Source organism: Peromyscus californicus, unplaced genomic scaffold (assembly GCF_007827085.1).
Source record: "Peromyscus californicus insignis strain IS unplaced genomic scaffold, ASM782708v3 Scaffold_7__1_contigs__length_154581171, whole genome shotgun sequence".
NCBI lineage: Eukaryota > Metazoa > Chordata > Mammalia > Rodentia > Cricetidae > Peromyscus > Peromyscus californicus.
Genome location: NW_026294595.1, coordinates 15,510,152 through 15,529,307, shown reverse-complemented (window position 1 = coordinate 15,529,307; position 19,156 = coordinate 15,510,152). Strand labels below are relative to the sequence as shown.

Sequence of the window (19,156 nt, the reverse complement as noted above, 5' to 3'; positions counted from 1 at the left end):
GTTGATACTTGGTCAGTTCTTCACAAAAGAATGCATCTGTGGTGGTTTTAATAAGAATGACCCCCACTGCCGGGCGGTGGTGGCGGCGCACGTCTTCAATCCCAGCACTCGGGAGGCAAAGGCAGGCCGATCTCTGAGTTCGAGGCCAGCCTGGTCTCCAAAGCGAGTTCCAGGAAAGGCGCAAAGCTACACAGAGAAACCCTGTCTTGAAAAGCAAACCAAAAAAAAAAAGAATGACCACCATAAGCTCATATATTTGAATGCTTAGTCACCAGAGAATGGCACTATGTGAAAGGATTATAAAGATTAGGAGATATGGCCTCGTTGGAGGAAGTGTGTCATTGGAGGTGGGCTCTGAAATTTCAAAAGCCCACACTAGGCCCAGACTCTCTTCTTCCTGATGCCTGTGGATCCAGATGTAGAACTCTCAGCTACTTCTCCAGCACCATGTCCACTTACATGCTGCCATGCTCCCCACCATGATAATGGACTAACCCTCTGAAACTGGAAGCAAGCCCGAATTAAATGCTTGCTTTTATAAGAGTTGCCATGATTGGGGATGGAGAGATGGCTCAGAGGTTAAGAGCACTGGCAGCTCTTCCAGAGGTCCTGAGTTCAATTCCCAGCAACCACATGATGGCTCACAACCATCTATAGTGAGATCTGGTGTCCTCTTCTGGCCTCTAGGAATATACATAGACAGCATATTGTATACATAATTAAATAAATATTTTTAAAAAAAAAGAGTTGTCATGATCATGGTATTTCTTCACAACAACAGAAAATGTTCAGTGTTCTCATCCAAATGAAGAACAGACATAAAGAGCAGTATTCAGGGCTGGAGAGATGACTCAGAGGTTAAGAGCACTGGCTGTTCTTCCTGAGATCCTGAGTTCAATTCCCAGCAACCACATAGTGGCTCACAACCATCAATAATGAGATCTGGTGCCCTCTTCTGGCCTGCAGGTGTACACGCAGGCAGAACATTGTATACATAATAAATAAATAAATCTTAAAAAAAAAAAAAGTATTCAATCTCCTAGAAATTAGAAAAAGGTACATTACAACTATAATGTACTAGCACTATGTACTCACTAAATGGGCAGTGGCAAGACTGGCAAGACTGTAAGCCAATGCAGCAAACGATGCTCAGAAGGAGCTGACAGAGATACCAACACCTCCAACCACCCTCTTCGAACCCGTCTAGCAGTGTCTGTGGATTAACAGGCACAGTGACTTACTCCCAGTGTGCATCAAGAAGTCACCTGTGCACAGGATATTGGTGGGATTGTCACATCAAACAGCCTTATATAGAGTGCCCATAAAGAGTGTAATGGATATCAAAATAGGAAGAGAATCTAATAAAGGAACACTGTATCATGGTGGAACTCGAGTACAGTCTCGGGATCCATATACTCTTGAAAAGGATTACTAAGAACTATGAAGCACTTTGGTTAATTTGCCTACTGACACTTATTCCAGTAGCCTCAGGCTGAGATTCACGATTACATGAACAGTTAATTGGGCACCAATGCAAAGACAGCAACACAAGTAACTCTCTAAGGACACAAGAGGCAGACAACAGAATGCTAGTTCCAGTCTTACAGGTTTCTTTAAACCGTTTCAGAGATCCCAGGACCACCTGGATTCTGCAAGAATAAAAATTAACAAAGCTCCAAACATAGTGGGTGAAATAAGCTGTTAAGACAATAAGAAAATCAAACAAATAAAAAGACATACACTGTGTGGTTCTGCTTATATAAGAACAAAACTAAGCACGACAATTTTAGTGCTGGCACTCAAGCAGGAGGCATTCTTGCCTACTTAGCTGTATGATGGAATCTTGGAATGCAACACTGGTGAGTCTCAAACTCTTCAGCTCAATAAATCCTACTGCCTCAGTCTCCCAAATATCTGGGACTATAGGTACATGACATCATTCCTAACTTATCACTGAAAACACCAGCTGGAAGCTGGGCATTGGTGATGCACACCTTTAATTCTAGCACTTGGGAGGCACAGGCAGGCAGATTTCTGTAGTAGAATATTATTTGAAGGTGTGTTACTTTTGTTTATGTTGCATTTGTTTAACTCTATGAAGCTGTGTTACTGTGCCTGTGTAAAACACTTCACTTGATGGTTTAATAAAGAACTGGCCAATAGCAAGGCAAAAGAAAAGATAGGCGGGGCTGGCAGGCAGAGAGTATATATAAGAGAAAACTAGGAGGAGAGATCTAAGATCTAGGAACCAGAGACAGAGGAGGACTCCAGGGGCCAGCCACCCAGCTACACAGCAAGCCATGGAGTAAGTAAGATTTACAGAAGAGAATGGGGAAAGCCCAGAGGCAAAAAGTAGAGGGGATAATTTAAGTTAAGGACAGCTGGCAAGAAATGAAGCCAAGCTAAGGCATTCACAATTAAGAGCCTCTGTGAGTGATTTATTTGGGAGCTGGGTGGCAGGGCCCCCCCCCACACACAAAAGTAAAAAACCAACAACAACAGATTTCTGAGTTCAAAGCTAGCCTGGTCTACAGAGTGAGTTCCAGGACAGGCAGGGCTGCACACAGAAAAACCCTGTCTCAAAAAACAAAACAAAAAAAGTCCTTTATATATATGTACACTTTGTGGCTTTTCTTTGTTGATTTAGTAAATACAGTTAAGAGATTTTTAAGAATGAATCAATCTTTTCTGATCATTACTATTTTAACACACAGCTGTATTTTACTATTAAGAGATTTTATGGGAATGTTGCCTAAGAATGAGCCACAGTGCTTTTTCTATATTCTTCATACATAACAAAACTATTGCTGACTCAATAAGATTTATTCTAGTCATCTGATTCTGTCTTCCACTGGTCACATTTTCTTTTTGGTTTGCCTTTTGTTTCTTGGTTCTTTTGTTAGCTGACAGTCATTTAATTTTTTTTTTTTTCTTTTGTGTTCTCTGTAGTTCTGGCAGGCTGGGAACTCACTATATAAATCAGGCTGGCTTTGAACTCAGAAATCCGCCTGCCTCTGCCTCCTGAGTGTTGGGATTAAAGGCATGTGCCACCATGCACAGTTAATTTTTTATGAATGTTAAATGAAAAGCAAGAAAAAAAAAATCACTAGCACATAACAATGCCCAAAGCACTACCTCTTAGAACCTGAAGTCAACTTTATGATTTCATTCACTAGTGCTAACCAGCTGGGGAAGTGGAGTCCTACCTTTGCAGCACGGTCAGTCTCAGACATGCTCTCTTTAGAAGTCCTACTGTCCTCGGTGGGAAATGCAGCAGCCTGCTCAGCTCCATGGTCCTCATCATCCTCCAGCTCATCTGAGTCTTCATCTTCTGAGTCCATCTCCAAGCTTTCCCCATTTACATGCAGGGCACTGTCACCCAAGGCTTTCTCACCCTGGAACACAGCAATGCACAGTTCTCGAAGTACTGTTGCCCAGCACATAAAAACTAACTCACTATGAACTCATATGATAGGAGATGTAAAGGTCTGCCAGTACTAGGGGCACAATGGAACCTACCACCTGAAGAATAATCCAGAAAGAAGGATTCCGGGAGTGTGTGTTGGGGGTCTTCAATAAGTCACCTACATAAGACTATGCTATAGCAGAGGAGTTCAAGAACTCTAGGCCTTCCATGGTGATGAAGGTCATTAAATTAGTAACCTCAACAAAATGTTCTTTTGGCCGAAGAGACTTTGGAGCCAGGAACACATTTCCCAGAATATGTGGCACACAGCTCCCATACCACTCTTACCTTAGCGCCCACAGTGGAATGAGTTATGCTCTTAAACATCTCAATCACCGTCCTTTGCTTTAATACTTTGGTCTTTTTCTTGGGAACTAAGCTATAAGTTCCCATTCTTCGTTTTTTCTTCCGAGATACTGCAGCTGCTAAAACAAAAGGCAAGCAAGCTAAAAAAAAAAAAGTCAAAAGGGGACAAGAAAGGAAAAGAAACACCATTCAAATGTTTTTAGAGGTAGAAGACAGGCTACAAAATTTATTACCAAAATATCAGCCAACCCTGTTACTTTAGACATACTTCTTCAGGCATCAACACAAGAGTATAACAGGAACTGCTTACTTGGGACAAATTGAGAAAGCTGAAACACTGCCAAGACGACCATGTACCATTGAGAATAAACTGAATAAACATTACTGCCTCCACCTTCTAGGCAGAAAAACCACAAATCATCAGAAACAAGGCCTTAAGACCTGCCTACTAATAGTCACCATGGCCTTCAATACAAGCTCTGCCCTGAAAAAGTCCTCTCCTCTCATCATAAGCCTGAAAGGAGCATGTGTGCACCAGGAATGACCCAAGGTTGAGAAGGAAAACCACCCACCATGAAGTGAGCCCAACTAGTCTTCTCAGGAAGACTAGTTAGAAATCTCACTCATAGGTGGCCTCTGTGTATATCCACTTTCGGGGACCTTTCCCCAACCATTTGAGCATTAACCAGAAAGAAAACCCCTGAAATACTGTCTAGCTCCCTTGAACAGTCAGGTCTAGGGGCTTGGAGTAATGTTTTTAAACAAGAAGTGACAACAAGAAAATAGAGTGGTTCTCATGAACTCCAGAACCTTTGGAGCAGAGAAAAAAGATTCTCTGCACTTTTTCTGTTTGTTAGTTTGTTTTCGTTTTTAATTCCAAATCAAAGATCACCACTGCAGCATAGAGTAAGCTATTAGAGGCCTGGGTAAAGGCACATCATGTTTTAATTCTGCAACAAAGAAAAAGAAAGCATCTAAAATTGGTGAGTCATGTAACAATGCTTGCAGCACCATCTCCATCGCCAACAACTCTTTCTCAATAAAGTGCGACAGAGAGCCAAAGCAGCACCTTCTCAGGAACTCTTCAGTAGTGTCTTTTCTTAACTCATCACAGTAAATCATGATGGTTAATGTAACAGACCAGGGCACTGCATCTGTTCATAGATATATATGATCTATTAAGCACCTGGGCATTATGAACAGGTAGCTGAGGGGGGAAAAGGGATGTGGGGAGCTGCTGCCATGTTCCAGGAGTGGCCTTCAGGTGGAGGGTCTAGGCCCAGGAGAGGGAAATTCTATGAACACTGGCAGTTTAGAAAAGACTCGCCAGGTGGTGGTAGCGCACGCCTTTAATCCCAGCACTCGGGAGGCAGAGGCAGGAGGACCTCTGTGAGTTCGAGGCCAGCCTGGTCTGCAAAGCAAGTTCCAGGAAAGGCACAAAGCTACACAGAGAAACCCTGTCTCGAAAAACCAAAACAAAAAAAAAAAAAGAAAAAAAGAAAAGAAAAGACTCAAGGGATAGTGTCTGGTACACACAACATCGAAGCAAGAAACCCAGCGTGGTGGTTTGAATGAGATGGCCCCCATAAGTATCAGGCATTTGAATACTTGGTTCCCAGTTAGTGGCAATTTGAAAGAGATTAAGAGGTGTGATCTTGTTGGAGGAGGTTTCAAAAAACTCTCAGCCATCTCCAGTGTACCACCCTCAGTACATGCTTTCTGCTTGTTTATAGATTAGGATGTGAGTTCTCAGCTACTCCAGCATCATTCCTGCCTGCCACCATACTCCTTGCTATGATAGGAACCATAAGCCTAAAATAAACTCTAACTTCTACAAGCTGCTCTGGTATTGTGTCACAGCAACAGAAAAGTAACTAAGACACTAACCAGCACCTTCAGGACATTTTAAGATACACCAGCACATATCAGTAAGGAAAGAACAAGCAGGGAAGGATAACAGAAAGGTTAGGGGACTAGGATGCAGTCAGTGTGGTAGTGATGGGATCAGGGCAGGGCTGGCAAGATGGGCTCAACAGGCAAGATTGCTCTGGAAGCCTGATGACCTGAGTTTAATACCCAGACCCGGTACAGGTGGAAGGGGACTCCACAAAGTTTTCCTTTGGCCTCCATATGCACACCGTGGCATGCCATGCACGCGCCACATCACATACACATAATAATAAAGGGTTTTTTAATTTTTTTAAAGGTTTTTTTTTTTTATTTAGGTATTTGAGTGCTCTATCTGCATGTACGCCTTTATGCTGAAGAGGGCATCAGACCCTACTAGCAATGGTTGTGAGCCACCTTGTGGTTGCTGGAACTGAACTCAGGACCTCTGGAAGAGCAGTCAGTGCTCTTACTACAGAGCCATCTCTCCAACAACCCCCAAGGAGGAAAAGGAAAAAGAAGAGGAGAAGGAGTAAGAGGAGTGCCAGCAGGCAGGTAGGCAGGCAGGCAAGCTGGTTCCAGGTTTCACAAAGTAGACAGGGCTAACAGGAAGTGAGAGGAGGGAAAAGCAGTTAGGTGCACAGGAAAACACTCTCCCTAAGACTACCACAGATGCTGTCATAGCCCTCAAGTGCTTTGTTCCCACAAATCAGAACCTACAAAGTACTGAGTCAACTCCACCTTCCTCTTGTCTGTCTGACAAGCCCATGGCTATTCCAGGCCTCCTATGGCCCCCACCAACCCACAGAGCCCAAACACCAAGACGCACAGGCAAATGCAACACTTCCCATCTTTGAGTGTCCAAAGGTGATGGGCCACATGGTACAAGGGAGTTTCTCCCTGAAGGTTCCACTGCAGCATAGCAACAATCCATAATGTCCATCCAATTAAGAGTGAAAACTCCAACTGGTCTTTGGAATTAATTATTTTCAAAGATTGGTTTAAGAAATATATAGCATAAAACGTGTCTTAGTTGTAGTTACTATTGCTGTGAAGAGACACCATGACCAAGGCAGCTTATAAAAGAAAGCATTTAATTGGGGGCTTGCTAACAATTTCAGAGGGTTAGTCCATGCATGTTATGGCTGGGAGTGTGGTGGCAAGCAGGTATGGTGCTGGTGAAGGAGCTAAGAGCTTACAGCCTGGTCAGCAGGCTAAGAAACACACAGAGACAGACAGACTGAATGACTGACTGGGCCTTGTGTAAGCTTTTGAAACCTCAAAGCCCACCCTCAATGACACACCCCCTCCAAGGTCACATCTCCTAATCCTTCCTACAGCCATGAACTGGGGAGCACACAGGAGCCATTCTCATCCAACACAACACAAAACTTACCATCTCAGTCAATTAACTTACAGCCATTAAACTGTTCCTAAAGTTTGAAGAACGAGCCCCACATCCATCTCCACAGCTCTTTACATCTTGTAAAACTCAACTCTGTTCCCATTAAACACCAACTTCATATCTCCAATTCCTTGGCTAATAACATCTATTGTTGTACTCTGTCTTTATGATTTTGACTATTGTAGTGACCCTACATGAATGGAATCATGTATTTGTCCTTTAGAAATGGTTTGTTTCACTTACTATCTTCAAGGTTCATCCATCCTGAACCATACTACAAAATTCCCTCCCTTTTTATTAAAGAGAGTAATATTCCAACTGTATGGATGGTCTATATTTTGTTTATACAGTCACTGGACAACTGGGCTGTTCCCATCTTTTGACTACAGTGACAATGCTACTACGAATGTAGATGTGCAAACTATCTGTCTGAGTCCCTGATTTCAGTTGTTTTAAGTACACACCCAGAGTAAAGCTATGGGATCTCATGGCCATGCATATTTAATCTCTGGAGGAGCCACTACACTATTTTCTACAACAGATGTATTGTTTACACCCTAACCACAGTACAGAAGAATACCAGTAATCTCTCCTTACCAACACACTGCTTCTTCAATATTAATCTTCTTAGTGTGTGAGGTAGTATCCTCATTTGCTTGATTTGTATTTCTGTTATAATTACTCATGCTGATCATTTGTTCATTTGGCTGTCTGTATACAATCATTAAAGGAATGTCTATTCAAATCCTTGGCTCACAGGAAGAGAAGGATTGCTTAGCAGTTAAGAGAACTTACTGCTCTTCCAGAAGAGAGTTCAATTCCCACATCTTAAAGCCAACAACCACCTGTGATTCTAGTTCAAGGCCCTCTTCCAGTCTCTGTGGGCACCCACCCACCCATGGCATTGACATACATATACACAAAGGTGAATACAAAGTAAAAATAGATCTTTTTTTCCCCAAAAATTCTGTGGGAGCTGGAGAGATACTCACAGGCTAAGAGCAATAGTTGTTCTTCCACAGGGCTAGAGACATGGCTCAGCAGTTAAGAGAATGTGCAGTTCTTTCAGAGGGCCTAGGTTTGACTCCAATAACCCACATGTTGGCTCAGGACTGTCTGTAACTCCAGTTCCAGGGGAACAGAAGCCCTTTCCCAACTTCCCTAGGCACTGTACTTACATGGTGCAGACTACATGCAGGTAAGGTGCCTGTCTCACTGCTGTTTAACTACCACACTTCTTCATATAATATAAACACCAATCTCTTGTCAAAATAATTCTGTCCCTTTCTGCCGATTGGACTTTTATTCCCTTCATAGTGTCTTCTGACATATAGAATCTTTTAATTACCAAAGTTCAATCTGTCTTTTTTTTCTTTTTTGATTGCTTGTGCTTTTAGTGTTTTATTGATCAGGGTTCTCTAGAGGAACAGAACTGATAGAATGAAAATATATATATATGGGACTTATTAGAATACCTTCCATGATGAGGTCCAGCTAGTCCAACAATGGCAGTTTACAAACAAAAGGTCCAAGAATCCAGTACTTGTTCAGTCCACAAGACTGGAAGCATTACCTGGTCTTCAGTATACACCAGAATTCCCGAAGAAATATGCTCTAATCCAATGAAGGAATGGACTTGCCAATGAGAGCAAGAGCAAGCAGGCAAAATGTGCAAGTCTCCTTCTTCTGGGTCCTTGGTATAGACTGCCAGCAGCAGGTGTGGTCAGGGTTAAAGGTGGACCTTCCACCTCAAAGATCCAGATTAGATGTGGGTCTTGCCACTTCAAAAGATTTAATTAAAAAAAAAAAAATCCCTCACCCATGGGCTCAGCCATTTAGATTTTAATTAATTCCACGGTTAGCCAAGTTAGCAACCAATAATAGCTATCACAAGTCCACCCCTTGTGAGCTTGACACAGAATCTTATCTCCTTATGTCATGCTTAATTTCCAAATGAAAACAATAACCAGCTCATAATTATGCCTAACGTGATATAACTATCCCTTATACAACCACAAACACATTATAAATTTAGGATAGGTGGACATGTCTCCTGAAGGGCATTCTTTTAGTATCTCAAACTTAAATATGATAACCACTGATAATCTGATTGATGTTACATTACATGATTAAGAAATCGAGGAAAGAAAACAAGTATCTGTACAATACATTCTTAAAAAATACAACAGAAACATTCATGTTAATTACAATCCTCCTTCTATAACTGGTCATGTGGTCTTTGCTAATATTGATAACCAACCCTACAACCCATTCTCTATTTCTTCCAACCTCAGCAAGCACCTCAACGGGTCTTAGTTCTTTCCCTAGAGGAGTGACCCACACCTTCATTCCTGGAGTCTGTGCCCTTTGTTTTCCTGCTTGGATTAGGTTACTGTAGTTTCCCATTAATTTTAATCACATAACATGGTAGCACCAAGAGGTGCCCTTAAAGGATCTCCTGCACTCCAGACCTAATCTTTGTTACCTCCACTGTGGTAAAGCAATACAATTTCCCTTTGCTAATCTGCATCAATCACACCCCTAACACAGTTTTTCCTGTAGACTGTTGGCTTAAAGGCATTAGAAGCCCAGAGAGACCAGGGGGAAGTCTGAGCTTCCAGTTCAATGGAATATTTATTGTGAGGCAGGAGCACTCAATCTACCCTCTGGAGCCAAAACTTCTAGGCCAGCAGAATTTAAGGTTGCTGAAACAGGAAGTAAAAATTTTACTAATAGGTCACTAGGGGTGATAGTGAGTAGAATTATTCCCTTTTCCACCCCTCGATTCCTAGATCCACGGATCCTGGCTATGGGAGAAACCCTACCATGGATGCTGAATCAAAGCCTTCTGGAGAACCCTGGCCCAGCCCTGGCTGCACCTAATTAGTGCTATAACTGGGTCTTCAAAAGGCCATTCCATCTTTCTATCAGCAACAGCTTATGAGGGTGGGGAACATGATCCATGTTCTATGATAATGGATTCCAAGACCACGGGACGACTGTCACACTTCTCTGGCTGTGAAGTAAGTTTCTTGGTCAGAAGCAATTCTGTGTGGATAAGGCATTCTACAAGTCTTTGGATGGCAATTTTGGCAGAAGCATTATATGCAGGAAAAGCAAATCCATAACCAGAATTAAGTATCTACTCCAGTAAGGATAAAGCACTATCCTTTCCATGGAGGAAGTGGTCCAATGTAGTCAACCTGCCAAGAGGTTGCTGGCTGGTCACCCCAGGGAATGGTACAATATCTGGTGCTCAATGTTGGTCTTTGCTGGTGGCAGATATGGCACTCAGCATAACCCTAAACCCTAACCCTAACCCCTAACCCTAACCCTAACCCTAACCCTAACCCTAACCCTAACCCTAACCCTTATCCTAATCCTTACATAGGAGATATGTAAATTTGCTCAAATAAGGACACCACATCTGGTACAGCAGCTGTAATTGGAATCACTACCTGACTGAGTTCTCGATAGTTAACTGTCATTCTTCACGATCCATCTGTCCTCTGCACTGGCCAGATGGGAGAGTCAAAGGGAGATGTGTTGGGAACCACCACCCCTGCATCTGTCAAGTCCTTGATGGCACTCATTTCTGCATTTCCTCCAGGGATGCAATACTGTTTTTGATTCACTATTTTCCCTACAAGAGGCAACTCTAAAAGCTTCCATTTAAACTTTCCAACCATAATAGCCTCACTCCACAGGTCTGGGAACCAATGTGAGAATTCTGCTAACTCTAAGTATATCTATCCCAGTTATACATTCCAGGACTGGAGAAATAACCACAGGATGAGTTTGGGGACCCACTGGAACTACTGTAAACTGGACTTCAGCCAGAGCTCTATTAATCAATCACTTGGCCTCTATAAGTCCCTACTTTAACTGGAGGGTCACAGTGTTTCTTGGGCTCTCTCAAAATCAGCGTCAATTCGGAACCAGTATCCAGGAGGCCCCAGAAAGTCTGATTGTTTCCTTTCCTTCAATGTACAGTTACCCTTGTAAAAGTCCATAGGTCCCTCTAGGGAAGGACTGGGGAAAGGCTAACAGCAAAATGTTTAGGTGTTTAATGAAGGTCCTTCCTCAGGGGAATTTACTTGGGCATCCCTTCCATTCAAGGGGTTCTGGGTATGCAAACTGGCTCCAGTCTGGAAATTGGTTCACAGGCCAAGACTCCCTTGGCCATGATCCAATGTAGCCTTTCTTTCATTTGGGAATTTTTTCACTTATACAGATCAAACAAAAATCTGTAGGCTTCTTATCTACTTCATGCCTGGAAACACCATGACTGATTAGCCAGTACCAAAGGCCCAGATGAGTCATGCCACCAAAAAGTTCACTTTGCCTGTCATGACCATTACGGCTCGGCCCATTATGGTCAGACACTGTTTGTCTGTGCTGCCCATTACAATAACTATGGTCACTTTGCCTTTGGCGATTCACTGCTGCCACCTGGCCCCTGTTACCTAGGGGCCCAATAAACCCACTGCATTTAATTCATCCAACGGAGCAGCAGCATCTGCAACGCTAAGGTGTGACACAAGAAAAAGGTGACAATAAAGCTCTTCAATGCGCTGGTTCCCCTCTTGCCATTTGCATCTTATGAAGAGCGTGTCTTCCGGGCCTTCCCACTGTGGAGGATGTGGTTTTATGTAGCGTACCCACTCTAGCATTCCAATTTCCCTGAGCCTTAATATCCTTTCATCAATACTAAAGCCAAGGGATATCAGGCATCTCCAACTCCTTTTCAGTGGGCCATCTTCTGACAAAAGCTTCAGCCAATCATTCAAACAAACTTGGTGATGGGAGAAATCAAGTGCAATAACTTATCCTTCACCTTAGAAGGAATATCTCTGCATGCCCCATACCACTGAACTCCTAAAAATCTCACTGAGATAGAAGGATTTATTTCCTATCTTCTGATAAGCATACTGGTTACTAACAACCTCTTGTTCACTTAGTCCAATCAGCATAATGTTATCAATACTGTGCACCAACGTGATATTGGCGGGTCACCCAGGAGAGTGAGACATTTCTGGGGCTCACTGTCAGTCTCTGCTGTTGGCAGAACTCGCTGCAGCCCAGCACTGGAGAGGCCAGATATCTTTCTCAATATATTGTACTTTACATTATTTACTGAGGCAGGGTCTCTAGCTGAGCCCAGAGCTAGCCAACTGAGCTAATCTAGCTTCCTCTGGAAACCCTGTCTCCTCCAGAGCTGGGATTATAGGCAGTTACCTGCCTGGCTTTTATGTGGGGCTGGGGATTTGAACACCCATGCTTATACTTGCATGACAAGCACTTTATCCACTGAGCCATTTCCCTGGTTTATTTTCCCCATTCACTGCCTGGACTATGCTCCACTGAATGGGATACACAAGGGTCCCATCCTTCTGGCCAGCACACGGTTTTGCACATTTGACACTGAAAAACAAAAGGGTAAAAGACAGGTCCTATGGACTGATATCTTCCTGAGATGGAAATGAACTACCCTAGATAGCTCGTCTACAGCTTCAGGCATAAAATGCACTTTTAGCCAAAGAGAATCTGTTCATCTTCTCTGCCTGCACTAAACTCACTGGTTCAACAGTGAAAAGGAGGGAAACGAAGAGAGACTTCTGTGATAATCATCATAGTATATTAAAGATTACAATCCAAAATCAGACAACTCTGATCCCTTGCACACAGGAAGCATACAGAAGGATGGGATGAGGTCTAAAGAACAGAACAGGATGGAAACTGACCCAGCATTGGATCTGTATGCATGCTTTTGCAAAAGTGTAGCTCCCTTTCTGCCACATTAATAGATGCCTTATCTATCTCCTTAACTTCCAGCACTCTCCCAGAAGCCTCACCCTCAGAGTTGAGCTTCTACATTCCCATGGACAACAGACAGTGTACCAATGATGGTAATAAGCCACAATGGCAATGCAGGGCATACTTCTCTCTGGGAAACACACACAGACACAGAAATTCTTAGTTCTTCTCCATCCTGGGAATGGGACAAGCCCTGAAGCGGCAACAGAAAAACACCTTGGACTAGGAAAGGATTTGCAACTGAAGAATCAAAACAAGTCAGCCAACTGCTGAAGCATATTACATTTACATTTTCAGGCTACTTCAAAAGGTGCAGACTAACATGCTAATTAACCACCAGTTTACGGGAGAGGAAAGCTAAAAGAAAACACAAAACAAGAAATGGAAGTACTGATGAGCACACAGAGCATCTTGTTTTTAAAAACTCTAATCAAAATATAATAAAAGCATTTTAACATCGGGGGAAATCACAGCACATAGCAAAAACACTTTCAACATTCCTTACACACAGCAGAATAACTCTGAAAAGTGGCATGTTTAATTGTTCAAAACAAGTAACACTGAGATAAACAGCCAAAAGGTAGGGGAGGAAGTAGGAAGACATAAATCAAGCTGCTTACTCACTACCATACTCCAATTAAAAGACTGAGAGCTCCTTACAAGCAACCAACATGGGCCAGCGAATGGAACAGGTAAGATGAACCTTGGACATCCTGTCCAAACACAAGATCTGCAGAAAACGATAGGTCAAATCCAAAGCCTGGGGACATGCAGCTGAACAGTGTCCATGATTAGCCAAACCTAGGCTGACACAAGTAGTGAAATAATGGTAACAGTAAGGCCTAAAGATTCATAAGAGAGTTTACAAATTGCTATGGCTTGATTCTTTCTGGTTTGCTTGTTTTTAAGGCAAGGCCTCAGGTTCATCTTGAACTTGCAATCTTCCTGGCTCAACTTCCTGAGTGCTGGGATTAAAGGCCTTGCCCCAACAAATACCTAGCTTCCAGTTTGGATCTTGAAGATCTCCAAAAGTCCTGTGTTAAAGGCTTAGTCTCTAGTACGGTGTTTTCAGAGGTGGTAAGCCCTTATGGAACCCATTGAGGTCTTCAAAACACTGAAGTTCATGACTTGCAATGAGACAGTGGATCCTAGAACACTTTATCTTTCTTTTGTACTTCCCAGTCCCGAGGTAAACAGTTTTGTTCTGTCACACACTCCCAACCATGTGTCACTACAGGCTCAAATTCAGCTAACTGCTGGAACAACAGGGGCTGAAACTTTTAAAACTGTGAGCCAAATAAATTTTCCTTTTATGAACTGGTTATCTCAGTTGTTTGTTACAATGACAGAAAGCTGACTTACATATAAGCAAATACTTAAAAATAGATTGGGGCAAGCTGGGTGGTGGTGGTGCACGCCTTTGATCCCAGCACTTGGGAGACAGAGGCAAGAGGATCTTGGTGAGTTTAAGGCCATCCTGGTCTACAAAGAGAGTTCTAGGACAGCCAGGAATGTTGCACAAAGAAACACTGCCGGGGGGGGGGGGGGGGGGGGGGGGGGGGGGGGGTGGGACGGGACACCGACGACACGGGACGGGGACCACAAACAAACAAACAAAAAGATTGGGGCTCAGGAATGGGCTTAGTCAATAAAAATGCTTTCTAGGCAAGAATAAAGACCTGAGTTTGGATCCTCAGCACCCATGTAAAATGCTGAACACAGCAGTATGTGCCTGGAACTCTACTACTGGGAAGGCAAAGACAGGCGATCCTTGGGGCTAACCAAATCAGTAAGCTCCAAGTTGAGGGAGAGACTTTAGATCAAAATAAGGTAGAACAGGGCCACAGAGACTGTGAGTTTTGAAACCCGAGGGTGGTGCTGACCCAGTACTGCGCTACGCTGGCCACTGCAGCAGGAGGGCTTCCACATAAGCCCCCATGATGGCATGGCATAGAAGAACTGGCCCACCCCTCTCCTGAAGGAAGGCGGTCCCAGCACCCTGGACTGACCAAGTCAGCTATCACCCAAACCCACAACCAGGGCTTATGCTGGCACACCCCAACATCTATCTACCCCACCTCTGATCTCCCAGAGTACATGAAGGGACCTGTCCTGCGGAACCATAGCCACAGGATCTCCATGACTCGGGGCAACAGCAGGATATTCGGTGAGGATTCAGTTGGCCTTGAAGCAGACCAACAACTCATTGCAAAGAACACTTGCAGGCTGGGTTGACCGGACAAAAAGGGTCTACTGGGTGACACACCACAGTTCCCAATGCAGAGGTGTTGGTGGTGAGAAAAGTGGAGGAGAGAAGTGGATTTTTTTGTTTCTTTTGTTTTTAATTAGAATTTTTTAAAATGTTCTTTTGGGGACGATGTTATGGGGGTGAGAGGCAGATATGGAGGGACTGGGAAAATGAGCAGGATTGGGGTGCATGATGTACAATTCCCAAAGAATAAAAATGATGTTAAAAAGATAAGGTAGAGAGAATGGAGAGATGGCTCAGTGTTTAAAAAGTACTCTTACTCCAACAGAGGATCCATGTTGGTTTCCAGAACCAACAGGTCAGCTAACAATCATCTGTAACTCCAGTTCCTTGAGATCCAATGCCCTCTTCTGTCCTCCTTGGGCACTGTATGCAGACACAGAAGTAGGCAAAACACTCATACACATGTAAATAAAATAGTAAAATATTTTTAAAAGGTAGAGGACAATTGAAAAAGAAACTCACTGTCAACCTCTATCCTCCACACATCTGATCACATACACAAACACACACTACACATACACATACAAATGGACAGCTTGATGAGAAAATGAAGTACTTCTTCCATCAAAAAAGGAGCTAGTAGACTAAAAGGAGAAAAATGGCCTGACCCATAAGTATAGCCTCTGAGGACAATTTAGGGGAGAGCAACATTATAAATTTGGTCTATGACCCAAACCAGATCTGGAGAAACACTGGGAAAATTTATTAGTAGGTTCTATGAAACATCTAGATTGTGCTCTCCTACCCCACAGACAGAAAAGACAAAGAAGGCTGGGAATGTTGTAGATTCAAAGAAACTAGCAAGGCAAAGCAACCAAATGATTGTAGGATCCAGGACTAGGATTTGTATTAATAAGAAACTGGCAAAAGTTGAGCAATACACTAAGATTAGATAATAGTATCACAGTAAAACTGATTTACTAATTGTTTACTACACAGTACTTACTCAAAAAATGTCCTCACTTTTAGGGACAGTATACCATTATTTCCAGAAAAAAAAAAAACAAAAAACAAAAAAAAAAAACAAGTAAGTATTTTGAGGTACAGGGCCGGAACTAGCAGCTTATGTTAGTGTTTCAGAATAAAAAAATTTAAAAACATACATCCTAGGAAGGGTTAGCTTAATTAACTACACCTTTGGATATAAGCAATGAAAGATACACTGGAATCCTTTGTAGAATGCAAGTTACGAACTTGTTGAAATCTGTAATCGCTTTAAAGTAAAAAGTATTAGTTTTTCATGGAAGTCCAAGTCTGCTATCTCCACACTCAGGAAGCTGAGGCCATAGGAAGAAGACTTCAGGGCCAGCCTGATACATAGTGGGGAAAAGAAGAGGAAAAAAGAAATGGGGTTGGAAGAAGGTAGGAGAGGAAAGATAAAGGGAGGCAAGCAGAAGAGGAAGGGAAAGAAGAAAAAGTACTTTAAAAGTGAAAAAAAAGCAGACTAGAAAGATGACTCAGGGGGCCAGGTAGTGGTGGTGCACACCTTTAATCCCAGCACTCTGGAGACAGAGGCAGCCAGATCTCCAAGTTTGAGGTCAGCCTGGGCTACAGGGTGAGCTCCAGGACAGCCAGGGCTGCACAGAGAAACACTGTCTCAGAAAAAACAATAAATACATAAAAGAAGATGACTCAGGGGTTTAAGTGTACTTGCTGCTCTGCAGAAGATCCAGGTTCAGTCCCCAGCACTTTATACAGCTGTTAAAACCATCAGTTCTAAGGAATCTAACACACTCTCTGAACTCCATGGGCATCAGGCATGCAAGGGGTGGTGCACAGACATATATGCAAGCAAAACACATATACACAGAAAACACACACACACACACACACACACACACACACACACACACACACACACACACACACACGGGGGAAAAAAAAAAAAGACCAGTGGTCAGGTGACCTTTTCTAAAATCCTGCCAGGTCAACAACCCTCAGCACAACAAACCCTTTCTAAATTAAAACTCACTACTGGTTCATGACAGAAGGAGTAGTTCATTTCCTCAGCAGAGCACTATATGCACATATGCTCTGCAGACTAGTTTTAAAAAAAGTCCCCGTGGAGTCTGAGTCGTGCAGAGACATAGATGGAACCTATGAGGTCTCCTGTGCTAACCCATCTCCAATAAAATATTCTCGATACAGGACTGAAAAGATGACTTAGCAGTTAATAACATGTATACTTCTTGCAGAGGATCTGAATTTGATTCCCAGCATCCAGGTCAGATAACTCAAAACTGCCTATAATTCTAGTTCCACAGGATCCAATCCCTCTTCTGACCTCCTTGGCCTCCCTTGTTCAGGTACACATATCCATACATAAATATACACATAGTTTTAAAAACTGAATAAAAGAAGCCAAGTGTGGTGGCACATTCCTTTATCCAATCTGGTCTACAGAGCTAGTTCCAGGACAGCCAGGGCTACAAAGAAAAACACTGTCTACGAAAAAAATTAAAAATTAAATAAAAAGATAGATAGATAGATAGATAGATAGATAGATAGATAGATAGATAGATAGATAGAAAGTGACCCCCCAATAATAATCAAGTACTAGTCCATTCCTTCCCCTGACAAGGCACATAGCAAGCCCGGGAGTGACGAGAAAAGTTCACGGTTACAAAGCTAGAGTCCAAGAACAGCTCTGTACCCTGGCCTGACATACCTTAGTGCTTCCCTTAGCACCTCACAGAATTCACTATCTTCAACTCACATCTCCTAAGACTTCAGTAAGAAGCACAATGTTCACCATGAGATTGAAAGCAAGTCAGGAAAGCAAAACAGAAGTCATAAAGGTCGAGGGCAGAGGGCTTCTTAGCCATGCAGACGACCTATCACTCATCTTCAAAGTGGCCAGCATTAAACTTTAAACTGCCTGGAAACAAGCTGCGTGTGTGTGTGTGTGTGTGTGTGTGTGTGTGTGTGTGTGTGTGTGTGTGTGTGTGTGTGTGTGTGTGTGTGTGTGTGTGTGTGTGTTACTGCATTTACCTGTCTGGGACTTTGTGGTGGCCATGTAGCATTGGTTCTGAGGTAGCGACTGGTGGAGGGCTGGGAAGGTTGGTAAAAGCTGCTGTCGTCCACATTCAGAAATGTTTCTGTTGATATCCTCTTTTGGTTCCTTATGGTCTCGAACTTCTCTGTGGTCTTTGCTGGCTGCATGCTTCAAAACAAAGACAAGTAATTACAGTAACTGCAGAAGCAGATGGTGACTGAAATAACATGCATCCTAAAATCAATTCTTTTTCTCATTAATTCCCATGTACTGAAAGACAGGCCATGGTGGAGAAGGGTATAAAATCCAGAAATCCAGGGGTTGGGGATTTAGCTCAGCAAGGCTCTGGGTTCGGTCCCCAGCTCTGGGACAAAAAAAAAAAAAAAAAAAAAAATCCACAAATCCCCATAGTACAACTATTAGCAAAGAAGGACCTAACTCTAGAACACATGAGCAGAACATTCAGTCCTACTATCCTTTGCTGGGTGAAGAATCAGGTATGAGAGAGAGAGCTGATTTTGTAGTTTAAATATATCTCTGATAAACAGGTCATTCAATAATTTCCCTTTGCCTCTATAGTGATGATTCCATCCCAGATGCCAACTGAGGAAAGAGAGGGAGGGGTGAAGAATCACCAAGTTTTCCTAAGGGGTAAGTGATCTAAGATAATATATAGTCTTCACTGCTAAGGAATAGTGACTTGGAGGCACTTAGAATAGAAGCTACCAAAATTTGCCAGGCAATGGTGGTGCACACCTTTAATCCCAGCACTCAAGAGGCAGAGGCAGGTGGATCTCTCTGAGTTCAAGACAGTGAACTCTAGGATTGCCTGGGCTAAACAGAGAAACCCTGTCTCAACGAACAACAATAATAACAACAACAACAACAACAACAAAAAGACTACCAAAATTCAAGGCTAGCTTGGGCTAGGCAGTGGAGCTACAGCTGTAAAGGTAGAGAAGGGAGCCATGTTAGCACACTGCTGCTATACCTGCAGGGGAGATAGAG

At 42.9% G+C, this 19,156-nt stretch overlaps 1 protein-coding gene across 9 annotated transcripts in view; it reads right to left on the bottom strand.

Moving 5' to 3' along the window:
* Ehmt1 (euchromatic histone lysine methyltransferase 1) overlaps positions 1-19,156 on the bottom strand; it is a 172,912-nt gene that overhangs the window by 73,385 nt on the left and 80,371 nt on the right. For 6 of the 9 annotated variants that reach the window (XM_052725925.1, XM_052725930.1, XM_052725929.1 and 3 more), the window contains exons 4-6: positions 18,145-18,316; positions 3,755-3,912; positions 3,207-3,395 (exon numbers count right to left, since the gene is read on the bottom strand). In XM_052725925.1, coding sequence (XP_052581885.1) covers positions 3,207-3,395; positions 3,755-3,912; positions 18,145-18,316 — 519 coding nt within the window. The remainder of the gene's footprint in view (positions 1-3,206; positions 3,396-3,754; positions 3,913-18,144; positions 18,317-19,156) is intronic. The other 3 variants (XM_052725927.1, XM_052725932.1, XM_052725931.1) reach the window with 1 other exon arrangement.